This window comes from Myripristis murdjan, chromosome 6 (genome assembly GCF_902150065.1).
Source record: "Myripristis murdjan chromosome 6, fMyrMur1.1, whole genome shotgun sequence".
Taxonomy (NCBI): Eukaryota; Metazoa; Chordata; class Actinopteri; order Holocentriformes; family Holocentridae; genus Myripristis; species Myripristis murdjan.
The window spans coordinates 18,274,378-18,291,646 of NC_043985.1; the positions used below are offsets into that span (position 1 = coordinate 18,274,378).

The 17,269-nt window shown below is 40.5% G+C and overlaps 1 protein-coding gene across 1 annotated transcript in view; it reads right to left on the bottom strand.

Annotated features, from left to right (window-relative positions):
• The window catches only part of smad3b (SMAD family member 3b), a 15,895-nt gene extending 10,527 nt beyond the window's left edge, over positions 1-5,368 (bottom strand). The window contains exon 1 of the mRNA XM_030053231.1: positions 4,964-5,368. Within this exon, the coding sequence (XP_029909091.1) occupies positions 4,964-5,166 (203 nt within the window). The 5' untranslated portion in view covers positions 5,167-5,368. The remainder of the gene's footprint in view (positions 1-4,963) is intronic.
• Positions 5,369-17,269: the final 11,901 nt, after the last annotated feature.

Below are 17,269 nucleotides of genomic sequence, written 5' to 3' on the forward strand. Positions count from 1 at the left end.
CCTGAAATACAAACACCACACGCCAACAAATAAGGTCATTTTTGAATACAAACAAAAGTATGCCTGTGCCTATAGGCCAGGCCCAAAGTCTAGTGTAACTGGTGTTAGTAATATTCTAAAGGAAATGCTCTTTGTAGTAAAGCATTAGTGTGCAGACAGGTCATGTGTGCTAACCATAATAATGTGATGCAGACTTACTGAGAAGTAGCTACATTTGCTGTGAGTGTAGAGAGAGGGCTGCTTGACCTATCTAAATAAAGGTATAACACCTCATAACATAACAGGTTTTCCATACGAATGGTGTGGCTGTGAGATGCTGTACCATATTAAAATGTCCAAACCGAAGTAAAATTTTAAAAAGTGAAAGGAGGACTGTCCTGGTCCTTTGATCTCTCCTCTCACAGTCCCAGAGCCCAGGGTAGTGATGGCTTTATCCCAGCTGAACTCCCACAGTTCAACTCACTGTTGAACTGTCAGACAAGCAACATATGGTTCTCATTTTTCAACACAGTTAAAACTCCCCCGGAAGTACACCAGGGAGAATGGAGGGCTGAAGGAAAAAGGAAAACAAGTGAAAACTGCCATAGTGCTAGTTTGAAGCACAACACCTGTTTTGTCTGTGAAATAGGGCTGGGTGATATATCGATATTCTATCTATATTGTCTGGGATTTCAGACATTGTAATATCACGATAGGCATAAGTGTTGTCTTTTTTGGTCTTAAAGGCTGAATTACAACAAAGAAATGCAATTTTCTAAACTTGTCAGACTGTTCTAGCTATTTTGTTATTTGTCTCAACTTCTTTGGTCATCATTTCCAAATTACTGATGATTTTTGTGATCTGTTGTGTTTTAATATCTTATTAAATCATCCCTACAATATCATCACAATATCGATATCAAGGTATTTGGTCAGAGGTATTGTGATATTTGGGTTTGTACATGTTATCCAGCCCTACTGTGAAGCTGATCCATGTAACGGCCTAAAATATCAAATCCAAGTATCAGATTTTCAATCACTCTTTACAGAAATTCAACACATCAGAGTTGAGCTGATGACTGATATTAAATAATCATCAAATATCACAAAGATCCAAGGAAACCTGCTTTGGCCTTGGGGTCTTGGGGTGCATTACGGCTGCTTTTGTGGGTACAAAGCACACTGTAGAAACTGAAGCCTGGCCAGGCACAGAAACATCCTTTTCATCACTAGTTGCTTCCACTGTCTGATACTGAGTCAGAAAATGAGAATAAAAATGTGTATTTATTTTTTCTTTCTTTCTTTCTTTCTTTTTTTTTTTTGTCAAATCAAATGGATGAATGTTGCAAGTGTGGCAAAGTTCACTCTTCCCAAAAACAAAAGACATGTTCCTGTCATCTTAGTGTGAGCCTCTTTTTGTGGTGCAATGTCACTAATTAGGGTGTCCCCCATTTTATGTGGCGAGACATCTGTAAAAGGAAGAGAATTTTGTTGTGCCTCAGCCCCTGACACTGGCATTGAGACACTGATGATGCAAAGCAATGGGCTTCTTGGAATCAAATGCCACCAAAAAAAAAGGCAAACAGTAAATAGGACAAACAGCAACTGTGCTGAGAAAAAAAGACATACAAACAAGAGCATAATGCTTTGGCATCTTTGTCATTTGGGGATGAGGTCCCGTACAAAATGAACATATCTGTGAACCATGTATCTGTACTTAGCTCATCTCTCTTCAGCCAGCTCCCTGCTGTCACTATAAGTGGAAATCAACTATAAGTGGAAATCAACTGGAAACATGGGTGGAAATACAAAGCAGCCAAGTCAAGTCAGTTTTGGGAGTTATTTTGCCCAACACATTTTTGAAGAGGGGCCTGTAAGCTACAACGGCAGCCTTTGCAGACTACACCAGGAGCACAGCTACAGCTACAGCGGTATTCTGACATGTAGGCTAAATACCCTGGATTTAATGCTATTGTCAGGCCTACAATAGGCCTTTATGCTGTAGCTGAAATGTCCGCTGAAGAGAAAATCAATATACAATAAATCAATAAAGGATGTACAACGCAATATGAGGAGCATGAAAAATTCTATAAACTAGCATATATAGCCATTTAAATGAATGTCAGTGAAGGTAAGGTTCTACAGGGCACCGGGTAACTCTGTGCCACACTGCTTCTGGGTTTCTCAATTCACACTTTGTTGCTAAGTCAATCACAATGGACTGGCTGTGCAACAGAATAAATGCAAATAAGTACAGCACGGTGTGAAAAATGAAGAGGCGGAGTACTAGTGGTAGTACTAGTAGGAGTGCTGATCATCAGTGCCTTGGTTTGCTTGAATGCAATCTTTCAAAGTGGCAGAATGCTACAGGAAATGGCGTATACAGGGAGTAGACATGACAATCTCACCATGATACAACATCATACAAAGGACATGCCTCAACAGGCTAATTAACTGCAGTGTGCTCAAAGGACAAAAAGTAATCTAAGCCCATTTCAAACGGATTTAAACAGGACAAAGGTCAAAACTAGTGAGCATGACCTAATGGAACCAAGTGGTGGCTCATTCCTTCTAACAAGGTCTTTCTTCCACATTTAGGGGGTACTGCTGAGGTAAGAGGCTTTCGCCACTTATTATGTTAAAGATACAGTGTTTGACTTTCTCATCAGTATGTACGTACTTACAGTACAGTTTGCTGATGATGAGCTAATAGCATAGTGATACCCTGAAAAACATGGCTGGATATTGGCATAGACCAACACAATACAAAATGAATTATGATTTGCTTTGTACCACCGTACACTGCAATACTTTACAGAATTGTTTAAAATCTGTAATTACAACAAAGCTTTAAATACACCCTACTGCACAATACCTGTGTAGGCTAAAATAAACAACATTACAATGAAACCAGTGACAAACTGACTCAAAACGATGTAATTTGAATTAATCAAAACAGAATGAGCACAAAGCATATTGTGCATATCAATACAAGGGGATAGAGAATCTAACCTACATTATGGTGAAAAATAATGATTCTCAGCTGGATTTTTTTTTTTTTTAACTATTTCACATATAAGATAACAAAACCCAGCAGAAAAAACCTTGGGAGCCTGCAGTATGTTGTGCTAGTGGTTGTTATCATTAATTCTTTCAATTAATAGGCTTGTATCTAGACAAAAATCTGGCTGCATAGTTTACCTTTGAAAAAAATGACTGGTGTTACAAATCTCCTCATGCTAAATAATCAAAACAACACCTGAATTAAGCACAGAACTGATCTGACATCAATAAACAAAATGCAGACTTTTAGTAGCCTACATAGTGATTTCCAGCTCCTTGGCTCTCATCTGGGGGAAGCACCTCAGCCCTGCATTAGGCCACTTTAAATGCTGAAAATGTCTTTCTCTCTGTGCCACATTAGAGGTAGTGATGATGGTATAGCACAAAGTAGGCTTGTTTTTAAGTACAGAATCACTATTATCCCCCACAGATAGCAAGGCAGCTGTTGCTCCGTAAACGTACAGCCTCTGGACCCACTGGAATTAGACCGCAAACCAAACAGTGGCCCACGCCCTCCCTAGGGCCTGGAGCACATTCCCAAGCACTGAGCAACAACTTTTCAATGTAGGTTACCACCCATGTTCAGACTACTATACACACACACACACACATACACACACACACACACACACCATGATGAGAGAGTTTCAGTAGCAAGTAGGCCTACTTGTAAGAACTGTGTCTCTATTAAAACTACAAAACTACTCTAGATGCAGGATCCTTGAGGATGAAAGGAGTAACCAAGTAGTGCATGCTGCCTCTATTGAACTACACATTCACATGGCCAGATATGGGCTTGCCTCATTTCATGCAGCAGCAGAGGAAAGAGACAGTATAGCTACAAATTTAAGGGACTAAAGCTGCGAAGAAATTGTGCCAACACCAATAGTGATACATAGTAAAGATATTATACTGCATTGTGACCAAAGGTCCAAACACGAATGTTCACTCATACTGAATATACAATTATCTGCATACCTAAACAGTCCTGCACAGCAGCTGAAAACGACATTTCAGACAAACCGCACGGGTGTTAGATAGCTATCCCATCGGGGGAATCCCACAGAAAGCATCGATTCCAACTTTCCCTGAGCAAACACATTCCCTAGTCTAAACACTGCCCCAGCCCTCTCTGAGTCAGAGCTGTGCTTCTTTCTTCCTCCCAGCCACCCCTTTTCTGGTCAGTATGTGCGTGAACAGTACACAACATTCACAGTGCGGTATAGTTGTAGTAAGACAGCTAGAACAGCTAACAAAGCAGTGGGAGAAATTTACTTTGCCAGTTCACAAAGACTCCAACTTCACGTCACATTTCTCTGTTACCAGTTACTATTCGGTTCAACTATGAGGTCGACAGAGCCTTCAAAGCTGTGACATAACAGGTTTAAAAGTACTGTTATGGGATGACAGGGGCAGAGGCGCATTGAACGCAGCTGAGCCACTAGCTAATGTTACTTGGACAGCCCTCAGCCGCCCACACTGCCAGTGCATTGCATCAATGCTTTGAACAGGAAAAATGCCAATTGTCTGGTAGTTTTTTGACACCAAAACAACAAATTTGAGCTGAAGAGCACGCTAAATTAGCGATGATAATCTGTCGTTTTCTGTAATGTAAGTGGCTTGCTGTGTTAAAACATGGCTGTGGCAGCTAGCAACCTGACCGATCAACAATGCATTCGTAACCCACTGTTACTGCTAAACTTTGTCCTGCCTGGGCACTGAACCTGCCTGCTAATAAACACTTACTTTTTAGCGTTAGCGAGCTAACTTTAATTAACAGGGCAAGCTGAGTCGCTAACAAAAGATAAACTGCTCACATTGGCTAACTATCTCACTAACGTTAGCTGTCATTAGCACCGAGGTTAGCTAACTGTTAGCTATCTGTGAGACAACTCAATCTCCTAGAAGCTAATAGCGTTACCTGGGTATGGTTATGCATTTTGTGTTGACATTCTGTGTGGTAATGGCTTTTTCCAACTCGTCCAACTGTCCCGTCTTTTTCAACTTCTTCACAAGACTTTTGACAGCCTTTTCGCACCATTTCTCTTCCTGTCCGTTCTGCTCTCCCTTCTTCCAACCAAGAAGCCTCTTCACGATTGGGGGAGTGAACGGTAATATAGACATTGTGTCTCTAAAACTGCTGGCTGCAGCGTTTTGATTCTACGTGCTAGAATTGCGTAATATTTTTGATAATAATAACCACGTGAGCTAGCTGGCTAGCGTTAGCTAAATTCAAACAAATGGCTACACGCTGCCGGGGCTCGGCGGCGGCTTGCGTCGCGGATTCACTCGGTTCAAGCTGAATGGCTCAGGCAGCAGAGGAGCTCCCCCAGCACCACCAGCAGAGCTGTCTGCCCCGCCTCCGCAGCCAGCTGGAGGGGGAATGGGATGCTGCTGTTGGACTCTCATCCATGAACATTGTGACTTCATGAATAAGCAAGTAGATTAACAAGTACTAGCAGCTATGAAAGACATAAACCCCGTGGTAAAATTAGCTGTAGATTTGCAGAATTATTGGATAGTAATTGGCGGATTCAAAGTTTAGTTCCCAAACAACCCTTTTTACGCAGAGTATCTTAATTGCTTGTCTTCATTGGTAGTTTTACCTCACCTTCAGCGTAAGTAACAGACTACACATACAATGTGGGCTAAACAATCTACATGAACTTCGATCAAGGCATTTATAAAATCACACATGGTGTGTCATGATACAGTTAAAAAAAAAAATCTATTTTCTTCCCATTGTGTTTTAATTTACCCAGGATTATTGTTGATCGATAACGTCATGCTACATAATGTGTTCCACACGATTATAACACAGCAACATCATTATTTCCCCCCTTTTTTTTCTTTTTCTTTTTTTTTTCTTTCTTTTTTTTTAACTGCTGTATGTGTCTACTCATTAAACACTGAACTTCAGATCCCATGAGGCAGTAAAGGGAAGAAGTGTTGCAATCACACATATGTCAACACTGAAAGGCGATCCAACTTTTACATTTACTGTATCCATAAATAGAAGACCCTTATGAGTAATCCTTTTGATCCCCCCATAAAAGTGATTTAATTTCACCTTGGATGCATCTTTCCAGAAATGGACGAGGTGACCGGGCATTCAGTGCTATTTAGGGTTTGGTTTTATGGTGTTATTGATAAGGGTACCCGTGGCTGTCACCTCCTGGTAAACAGCAGTGTGCCTGTGCTATAAATATCCTTGCCCAGGAGCAGCCCCCTTTCCTTCTCTCTATTTATAACGCACTCAGTGAGCACTAGTGTCTATTTTTACACAAGTTATTTGGCATTGACTCCTTACTTCCTTTTTCATGAATAAATATACTAATGTTAGCAGTGACATCCAATAATATTAAACAACATTTTGAATGGTCCACCTGTACAATTAATTGATAACTAGGTATTTCTAAATGCCTGCAGTATCACTAATCTGAGAGAGTTCTTTATATAACTTGTTTGCATTTTTTACAACACTTATACACATCCTCTGTTTAGATTATGTTTGCCTGTTTGAGTCTGATGCTAGATTTAGAGGAATGGGTACTAATTATGCAGCATGATGCAGTGATATTAGGGTCAAAGAGAAATGACAGCAGCAAGTTGATGCTTTTCTTCCTCAGAGCCTCTGGAGCAGTTTGGATAGAGGTGTGTCCTGCTGCCATGTGTGGGCCTGCAATAGGCCAGCACCTTTTTACACCCAAAGGGACATGAGCTGGACAGCTGGTGTGGAGTGTAAGTGTGTGTGTGTGTGTGTGTGTGTGTGTGTGTGTGTGTGTGTGTGTGAGAATGAGTGTGTGAGAGAAACAGGGGGGCTCATGTAGAATGTGTCAGACGGGGGCAGATGGGCCGCAGCAGGCAGAGCAAGGTCTTGGGGACAGAGTGAAGAATGATTTTGGACAAAAGGCACGACGGCTGGCTGAATAGGTAATGACTGCAGACAATCTGATGGATAACAATGGCATTGTGATAGACCACTCCTGGGGTACATGGGAAACAAGCAGGATGGGTTGCAGGGGCCTGATCAGCTGAACTGCTGTCACAACAATAGACAGGGAAAGCGTATCAATTAGTCTAAATGTGGCTTTTGTGTGTCCATATGGGAAAACCCTGGAGACATTTGAAATGTTATGAGAACATTGAAAATTTTATCCTAATCAAAACACATAAACAATTTTGAGAACTGTCCAGTTTTGAAGTTGCGACTGTCCATTTACAAACCCGGCTCTGCTATAAACACCAACAGTCTGTGCTGAATGACAGCTTGCCAGCATATTGTATGATGAAAAGTTTCAGGGAAGCTCACAGTTACCCTCTACAAACCTATAATTGCCTCAGCAGCTAATTGCAGTGTGTTAGAATGAGTGGCTGTTCAGCCAAAGACTGCACAGCTCAGTCAGGGTGGGGTCAGGTTCTCCTTACAATCTCTGCCTCCTTTTTAATCTGCCCCTTTACTGCAAGCTGTTATCTATTGCTTGCAGCCATCAATCTCTCCCCAGACAGTGTGACACCTCTGAATCTGGGGCAGCAGTGACCTCCGGCCCCCTCCCTCTCCCTGCCCTGGACTGAAACACCCTCAAATCCTCTTCCCCTAAACCTCTCTCTTTGCCAGCCTTCTCATTGTTTGTCCCTCTGCCCGATATATTCCCATTTTGCTGTGCAGCACATTCCCTTTCCCTTTCCCTTTTGCTTACGCATGTCTTTTCTCAGATCCCTCACTCATCTGATCAGCTAATATAAGTTTGCCTTTCCTTTGTTACCTTTAAGATACACCAGAGAATGTGAATTCCAATCATATTCTTGAACTCTATGTATGATCCATACAGACCTGTAGACTGTAGTCACAGAATTGTTTGGTACATTATCCCGATAAGCTAGCCAAAGTTATCGGGTATTATGTCTCAACTTATTAGAAAGTTGAGACATAATGCCACATTTTGGGAACAATCCGCTACAGTTTGGTACAATACTGCAATTAGCAACAATGAAAATAGTGTATCACCATCTAGTGGCTGACTTCCATTACTACAATATGTTTTCCATTCATACTTTGAAACACGTAACACCAGCATAATCCAGGCCGAGTGTGTTCTGAAATCACCCTGTTCCTGGATGTGAAATCCAGCTTAAACAGTAGAAATTGTTTTTCTAAGATTTGCTTAGTGTATGATCAGTCATTCCCTTTTTTTTCCTATTTCCATATCCTCCTTTCTTTAATATAAATCAACCATACCCAGTGAAAGCAACATTCATCTACACTGAATATAGATAATGCTCACTATTACTATAATGTATTAAGGAATCAGTGCCACAGATTTATAGGCATTTCCATAAACACAATTTACATGTTTATTGTGAACAATGGCCCATAACAGCATTTACGTGATTCAGAGGCTTTGGAAAATATCTCCTCATCTTACATATGGATGGAATTCAACACTTGGTCATGATTCATTAACTTTACCTCCAGGCTAAATGGCTTTGTATTGGCCTGTACCTCAAGCACTTGGCCCTGTATTTACGAAGGGTCCCCTTCCTTTATAAATATTTATTTCAGGAACGGACGTTGTAATCATCAATGAGGGACACATTATTTTTTCATTTTCATTTAAAAAAAAAATCTATTTGCCATACTTTGCAAAGTCAATTATAAGAACAATTACAAAAATAAGCAAAAGTTTGGAAAATGATAACGTGTTGCCCTTTACTGACATCATTACAGTCACTCCTGATCATACTTAGCATAGATCAGACTTGATCATCTTTGGAACTTCCTCCACAAAGCTTACTTGTCGTTTTTTAAAATCTGGTAAATACACTCTGTCACTCACACCACCACCAAAACTAATGATTGTGAAATTAGTTTCAGAGCAATCAGGAGCTCCCCTGCTAAGACCCACTGTATCCATATGCATGAAATTGCTTGTGTTAATACATGCTATGAATCGTGGGTAATGCAGTGAATAATTCTGACTGCACGCAATAATGCTATTTTCTATTAGATTGGGGACTGTTGTGAAGCTGGAGCCCTGTGGCAATATGCTTGTAAATGGCTATGTATGGATAATTAAGCATTACTCTTGAACATTAAAACTTGCTTATTTCAGAGAGCTGCAGGCAGTGGAGGTCTCTTATTGGACTATAACACTATTTTAGGTGTTATTCTCTCTTCATAATGTGTTCCCATTAGTATTAGTATTCAAGCAACTGAAAACTTTTTGATCTCTATTATTGTATCCTTATAATGTCTTTTCATTACTATGAGTATTCTAGCAATAGTAACCTTTTTGATCTCTGTTATTATATCCTGGTAATGTCTTTTCATTACGTTGGGTATTCTAACAGCGTTTTAATGCTTATTTCTTTTTATACCATTCAATATAATATTCAAATTCCACCAAAGGGCATATGCTGATCTTGTGTTATCAAGTGTCCTTGGCCCCTGTCTAAAGTGATTGTGGTTTTTTGTTATTTAGAAATTCAGAGATGGTTAATAAAGACTAGAAAATACGTTGCATATTATAGTACATGAAATTTCTGGCTTTTTAAGGGGTCCTCTTCTGTGGTTGTACTACCAATATAATATGATATTACCAGTACTATCAATAAAATATTGATAGTAAGAAACTTTAAAATTGTTTGCATTATCATTGGGTGTGAAGTGCTTTAGAAGTGGAGTGCCTTATTTTCTACCTGTTTGTTTAATATATCGCAATAAATCATCACTGACAAAATATTTAATTTATGTAAGAGACAATCTTTTGCAGTTTCACTGTCTAGATCCAACCCATATCTTTGTTATTTTGATTGAGGAATTACAGCCTGGTGCAAACTAACCTTTGGGCACTGAGAGAAATAAATAAACATGTTCCATGGGGTTACACAATAACAGGAAAGACCAATCCTCTCCTTTAACTCTTATGTTTCAGGACACTTCTTGGTTTGCATTATTTTTTCTCCTTTGCTTCAGCAGTCCCAGTGTGCCCACATCCATCCACAGGGGTTTAATAGCACATTATACTGTATCTGCAGGCCTGGATCCCTGATACCAGATGGACACAAGTAGCAAGGTTAGAGACAGTCAATCACTGGTACACGGTCATATATTATCTATAAGGGAAAATATCCTTATGAATCATGGTGGCAGCAGCAAGTTTGTGGTTAGCATGAGGACTTAGCACATGATTTGAGATAATGGGGCCATCATTGTGTTTGGAGTGTGGTTTGGGAAAGAACAAAAATTCTAAATATTATTTTAAATAAGCTTAGATGAAGTTGGAGTAACATTTGTATCATTTCCAGCTTCCAGCTCCTTTGTTAAAATTGTGTAGTCCCCAAAGCTATTGTACATTTGTGTTGGGTAAAACAACAACGACAACAGAGCACATTTTTTGGGACCAGCAGGGTGGTCTGTGGATTAAAGACATTCTTCTAGATGTGACTGGCCACATATCCCAGCAATAGTTCCAGTAGGTCCATTCATTGCATTGATTATGTCTGTCTGTACTATACAGTGACTATCAGCTTTGATTTTAGATTATTTTAAACTTGATATGCAGCACTGAAATTGGATGATGTCCCTATTTCAATGTGCTAAAAAGTCTGATTTTCATCTCAATTCATTATTATTTTTTTCTTTTTCTTTCTTTCTTTCTTTCTTTCTTTTTTCTTTTTTCTTTTCTTTTCTTTTTCTTTTTTCTTTTTTCTTTTTCTTTCTTTCTTTTTTTTTTTTGCTTATTTTCTTGAATTTTATGTGCAGACAAATGAGCTAAATAAGCCATCCATACAATTTCTATGGAAATTGCCATCTCACCATTGCCTCTAGCAAGCACTACTCATCACTTGTTAAAAATACTCATTGGAATGGACTTCAATGTGGCTTGGAAGATGATTTAATGTGGCTTCACAGAAAAAAAAAAAAAAACATTATCAGAATGGTCGGAGTCCTCAGCATTTATCTGTGGTGCACTGGCCTCTAGTCAGTCCATACATTTGCTAATATTATTTGGCTTGTTCTGTGTCTTTGTCTTCAATAATTCTGATATGGAAAAAGAGACAAAGTAGAACTAAAATGATTCATGTTGTCACTGGTGGGCTCAGAAGAGAGAAATTCTACTTTTCTAGGATAGAGACGCTACGGGTGCATTTTTTAAATGAATAGCTTCAGGTGAAAGATGAGAGAATTTTCTTTTTTAAGGAATTTCAACAAATGCACAACCAACAGTTTATGAAATATAGTGTACAACAACATAGTGCAGCCGCCTCAAAGTGTGCCAGATTACTTGGTGATGTCAACACACTGTCACATTACATGTATTGGACTTAAAGACATTTTTTCCATAACAATCTGTTAGTGTGTGTATAAAACTGTTATCTATGTGAATAGCATGATAACATTACAGTAAGACAGAGACAGAGAAAGTGTACAGGTGGAGGAGCAGCAGAGAGGCTTGTCGACCAAGGTTACTCTGCTTCATTAAATACACAACATAGCTCTGATGCCTGTGCTCTTTCAAATACATATGTAAACCATTTCCTCCCTCCTCCTCTCCCACTCTTAAAACCTCCGGCTCATTAGTGTTGCCTTTATGACATGGCTTTACCTAAATGCCGTGGATTTTTCCATTCCCTTTCTGGCCCACTCTAAGGCTCAGACTCTACTCAGTAGCAAGAAGAGTGTCCATGAAGACATTTTCTTGCTTAAGCAGCATTCCTTGGTGGTGATTGCTGATTTTGCACAAACACTCTAACCCTTGGTCTTAGGCATTGTAATGCATTGCACTTAAGTTGTTGCAAATTTAAACCAAAAGAGTATTACTTGGGTGTCAAGGCGGCTCATACAAATGGAGACACAATATCCTCAACGCAGTCCAGCTCTCAATGTTGATTACATGTCATCCTATCTCTCTGTAGACTGGCCAGTAAAACAGAAATGCAAGAAATATAATGACTAAAAGAACACATCTTGACAAGGAAGTGATAAGCATAACAATTATATTTTGTTTGATGTGACATCATTACACAGCAGCCTTGTGAAAAGACTATGAGCAAGGTAGTGACAACCTGCCTCCAGCCTGCCTGGCTGACTGGACCTAATGAGGGGCTTCCTGGGACCTGAGTCAAAGCCTAAGCTCATAGTGCCAACCACTGACGCCCTGCCACCTAACACTCTCACTCCCATCACCCACATTTAGGGCTGCACACACACTATCTTTCTCACACACATTCACAACACATAACACACACAAACTGCACATGGTGCATATAGGTCTTTCATTTTAAAAATAGACTCTCCAGTGTTACTGCCTTGCAGGATTACACCTACCATGACAATACAGATAAGAAACCACAAGGTGGCAGTACAACACGAGTTTGAACGCTCTCCAGAATATGAGAGGGTAATTACCTTCAAGTGTTGCCTCTGTCATAGTCACATATTAATATTATCATGATGACAAATTTAGAATGAGCCGGGAGAGCTGTCAGGGCAGCCTGGGATTATGTTGCATCTTCAGAGTAGCTGACATTTACTGGTATTCCTCACTGTAATCATCCAACATCATTTATGACATTCCAAAATCCCAAGATGTCATGTCTCTGATGTTATGATATGCAGGCAAAAACATACAGAGGGTAGATGTGCAGAGATAGAGACAGAGGGCAGGACAAGGACAGATGACTGAAGGGTGTACAGGGGGAGGGCAAAATAATCCAGCTTTCCTACTGGCTCCTGTATTTTACAGCGAGTGGTTTGGGGTGAGAAGTTTTTTCCTGTTTATCCATTCAGTGGAAAATAATATCCTGTAAAAGCCAATAAGTTTCTGTCTTTGAACGCAATGTGAGTTTTTCTTCTCCATTGGCTTGGACTGTTTGGGAGAAATGAGGGCGAGCCATTTGACGAAGGACTTCCCAGCAACCGCCTCCAACCCTCCACACATGTTTCTGATAGACCTCCACAAGCCCCAGTAATCCGAGGGCAACTCATTCAGAGAGAGAGAGAGAGAGAGAGAGAGAGAGAGAGAGAGGGAGAGGGAGGGAGTGAAGGGGGGAGAGAGGGAGATAAAAAAAAGGGGGTAGGGGGGTCAGAGGGAAAAGAAGGAGATAGGAGGGAAAGATGGACTAGAAAGCAGACTGGGAGCAGGCCAAGTGGGAGGGAGGAGAGGAAAAAAGGAAACATTTTATGCTATTTGCCTCTCCAGAGAATGTGTTCTCGACTTCTCAATCTGAAGTGGTTGGTTTGTTTGTTCTTTCTGGCCAAAACCTTATAAATCTGGATCAGACATTATCAGACAGTTGTAGATTTTGGTAGAATCATCCAAGCTTTTTTAGTGCCCCCTGTCATACTGAGAGAAAAGCAATAGGGGACAGACATGGAAACCCAAAAGGGACAATGGATAAAAAATGATACATCAATACATTTAATGTCAGTGTGCTTCCTTTAACTCATCAACAATTATTTGAATCAGTTATTCCAAATTAAAAGCAAAAATTTCTTGCTACTAGAACATTGCCAATGACACCACAAACATCTTGGGGAAGTGTGGTTTTATATTTTGTTTTCTTTGCCCCTGCCTGAAAGACCGCATGATACTGTGTGTATATGTGTGCTACCAGCCTTTAGAAAGAACACCACACCACACACCACACACACACACACACACACACACACACATACCACAGGTCTTGCCAGTGTCTTAAACACAATGTAATCCTTCATGCTTAATTTCTTCTCATCCCTCATCAATCACCCTGAAACGTGTGTGGACAGACAAGCAAGTGTAAACACCTGTTGTGGTGCGTGTCACTATTTTAACGTGCATGAGTAAATGTGAGTGAGTATCAGCATGTAGTGTAGAGGTGGTAATGGGGGTTGGGGGGTAATGGGTAGAGTGGATCCATTTTGAGAAGCTGGCTAGGAGAGAGGGGAGAGAGGGAAGGGAGGAGTGGGGGGGCACTGTGAAATCAAAAACAGCCCCAGCAGGCTACAAAGAAGCCTCAGCTGGAATAACTCACTCACAAAAGTTACTCTGCTCTCCTGAGTGCAGGCAGATTGGCGCATCCCCAAACACAGGAGAGCAGATCCATCCAGCAGCCCTCAGCTCCTCTCCTCTCCTCTCCTCTCCTCTCCTCTCCTCTCCTCTCCTCTCCTCTATCCCCTCATCTCCCCTTCTTTCATACCATAGGGGACACTGGGTTGCATTACTTCAGTGGTTCCCTTAGACACACACATAAATACAGCTGTTTAGTAAGAATAATAAGAATAAGCAGTATAATAAGAATAGCTGGATAAAATTTACATTGTGTATTCCAATTGTTGCACTACAACCTCGGCCTTGTGATATGTTTTCTAACGAATTAGGAATTTTCACTGGTGCAAGACTGTATCACATGTTCTGGATCAATTACAAGTTACTGTGTTACAGTAGGGCTCGTTAGAACAGTAAGCAACTTTTAAAATCTGACTTTTATATCTATACACACTGAAGATTGCACTTTTTATTTAGTCTAATTGTATCTATTTATGTAGTGCTTATTCATATGTTGTTGTGTAATGAGTGACTGCAGCTAGTGCAAACTCATAAAGCTAATTGATTTTAATACCCAATCAGCAAAAAGATCAATATGATATGGGACTGTGTGTAATAGCTGCTACTGCACTATGATTGCAACTTACTTTGCAAACTAAGTGACACCATTTTGCTAAACTGCTGATACAATCTTCACAAAGTACCAGGAATAACTTATGGTAATGTTTTAATTAAAAAAGCTACAGCATTCAAAGTATGCTCATTATGCCGTGCTGAGCAGGGTCATGTCAAGTCAAATGTTTGCCTCTGAGTTTGAGAATGAGAATGAGGTCATTGACTGCGACCAAGAATGACAAGGCAAACAGACGCAGACAACACAAACAAGAGATCAACAGTGTTGCCTAAGGTAGGAAATAAAGTAAGGTATCTGAGTGTGTTCAAATATGCAAGTGTGCGTGTGGATGGAAGAGTGTGTGTGCACATGGTTGTGTTCAGGGCCTAGAGGCTTGTTTAGCTGACCTCAGTGAAAGCAAACCTCATGACAGAAGGTCTGGCATTGTCTGTGTGCCCGGGCTGCTCTGGAGCCAGACGGTCTGCCGGCCGCCAGCTTTGCTTGCTTATAACGGCTGAGAACATCCGATCCCCTTGGGGAGGACGGGGGAGGGAGGGGGTCTTACTGCACCACTCGCCACTTTCCTCTCTGTCTTTATCTCTGCTCTTTAGACAAGGAACAAGCATTAGCCAGGTCATCAGCCAGTATGTTTATTATGTATTTGTGTGTGTGTATGTGCATGCATGCATGTATGTGTGCATATGTGTGTGAGTGTGCGCACATGCATGCGTGTTTGAAAGAAAACAAAAGTGGGGCAGAGCAAGAAGAGGAGTTGAAATACAGGCAGAAAAGTCTCTCCATAAGAACACAGAACAGACCCAAAGAAGCAAAATTAGCCAAAGCAATTTTTCTTGCATTTGTGCTGGTCCATCTTTGAGCGACATTCCAATGCAGGTAATCACAGGGAGTCTAAGTATTTCATTGATGAGTGCGTACTCCTTTTATCCTGTCCAGTCCACTTCCACTAATTCATCTATCACACAGAGAAGTGTCTGAAGCTTTGTGGTCTGACAAAAACAAATGGTCTCTAATCACCACCAGACGGCCATGTTCAACCATGACAGAAGACTTCCACTCCCTCTCCGAGCTGTGTGTGTATGCTGTCTGTTCACTATGCCCATCCAACACACTCTTCACGTGGCCCTCTAGGAGCATTGACCATTCTTGAAAAGCCCAGGAAAAAAAATATGGAACATTTTTATGTTTATACATTGCATAACTTTAGGGTGGAGTATTTTCCCCCCAGTGTTTCAAAATAGTAATGGTTCATTCTCTGTGCATAGTGTAAGGTGGAAACTGAACAAGCGGTGGGAAGGTGCACGAGCGTTACCCCGGCCGGTCTGCTCACTGTTCAGAAGGTAGTGTGGGAACAGACAGCCATCTCCATGACTGCATGGAAAAAAGTAAAGCCAAGGCAAGAGGGAACACAAAATCACCCAGAGCACAGTCTTGTGCCTAGAGACAGCAAAGGAAGAGCTGCAAGAGGTGAAGGAAGAGATAGAGAAGCACAACAAGAAGGCTCTGGCTTATTGTCATGGTCAAAGTATTAACAGCCAAATGCTGACAATTAATCTCAAAGCCAGGGCCAAGAAGTCAAAAGATCAAGTGATTCAGAATAATAACAGTGGAAAATGGAAAATGAGGTATTGCTGCTTTTTTGCCATCAAAGTGAACTTGAAGTGCAGCAGTTAGGCAGAGCAAAGGAATACAATGAGGTGATGAGTGTTTATTTGCCATGGGACTGCTCTGAACCACAGCTAACCATTATCTTACAATCATGCTGATGGGCATATCTTTAACATAAATCATTGCAGAATGTACTGTAAAAACTGTCAAATTATACGGTATTCCCCTTTAGGAATTTGTTTGAACTCCCTAAAGTATGATTTTCCCTTAAATTTAAGGGAGCTTAAGTAGCTTAAAAGTTAGAAAAAAAAAAAGAAAAAAAAAAAAAAAACATTTTTCCCAAATTGTGTGACAAAGTCACATATATACTCTGTATATGCTGGTTGCAATGCTTCATTTAAGTTTGGAAGAGAAAACATCTAGATGAAACACTACTATATGTAATTCAGCATAGCATATAACCTTGGGATCTCCACTAGAGTTTAAAATAAAGTTCTGTGGATTTGAATGAAACTCAGATGCACATCATGTATTTGTAATGACAAAACCCATGGATATTACCTGCTGATAATTTAAAGCATGGGGTTCAAATGAATGCTATTGTGATAGCAGTTAATGTTAATCATGCAATTGTCAAAATGCACAACTTCTTCTGTCATTGAACAAGAATGCATTTCTCTTAACCTAGTTTTACAATGTAAATCCTTGATAGCCCACAGTTTATCTTACATGCTGGGAACAGTGAGCAGTCATCTGCTGCCCAGATTTTTGAGCCTGTGTCCAGTAGCAGGCTCCTCAGTACACACTTACAACACAGGACAAGGCCCAGACAATGCTACACATCTGGGGCCTCAGCTGGCCAACAGCCACGAGCACTCCCCTCTCCTTCCCCCTCGGTATACATTACAGCTCACTGTAAACGTACAGTTTCATACCTACAGCCTGAGCCACAACT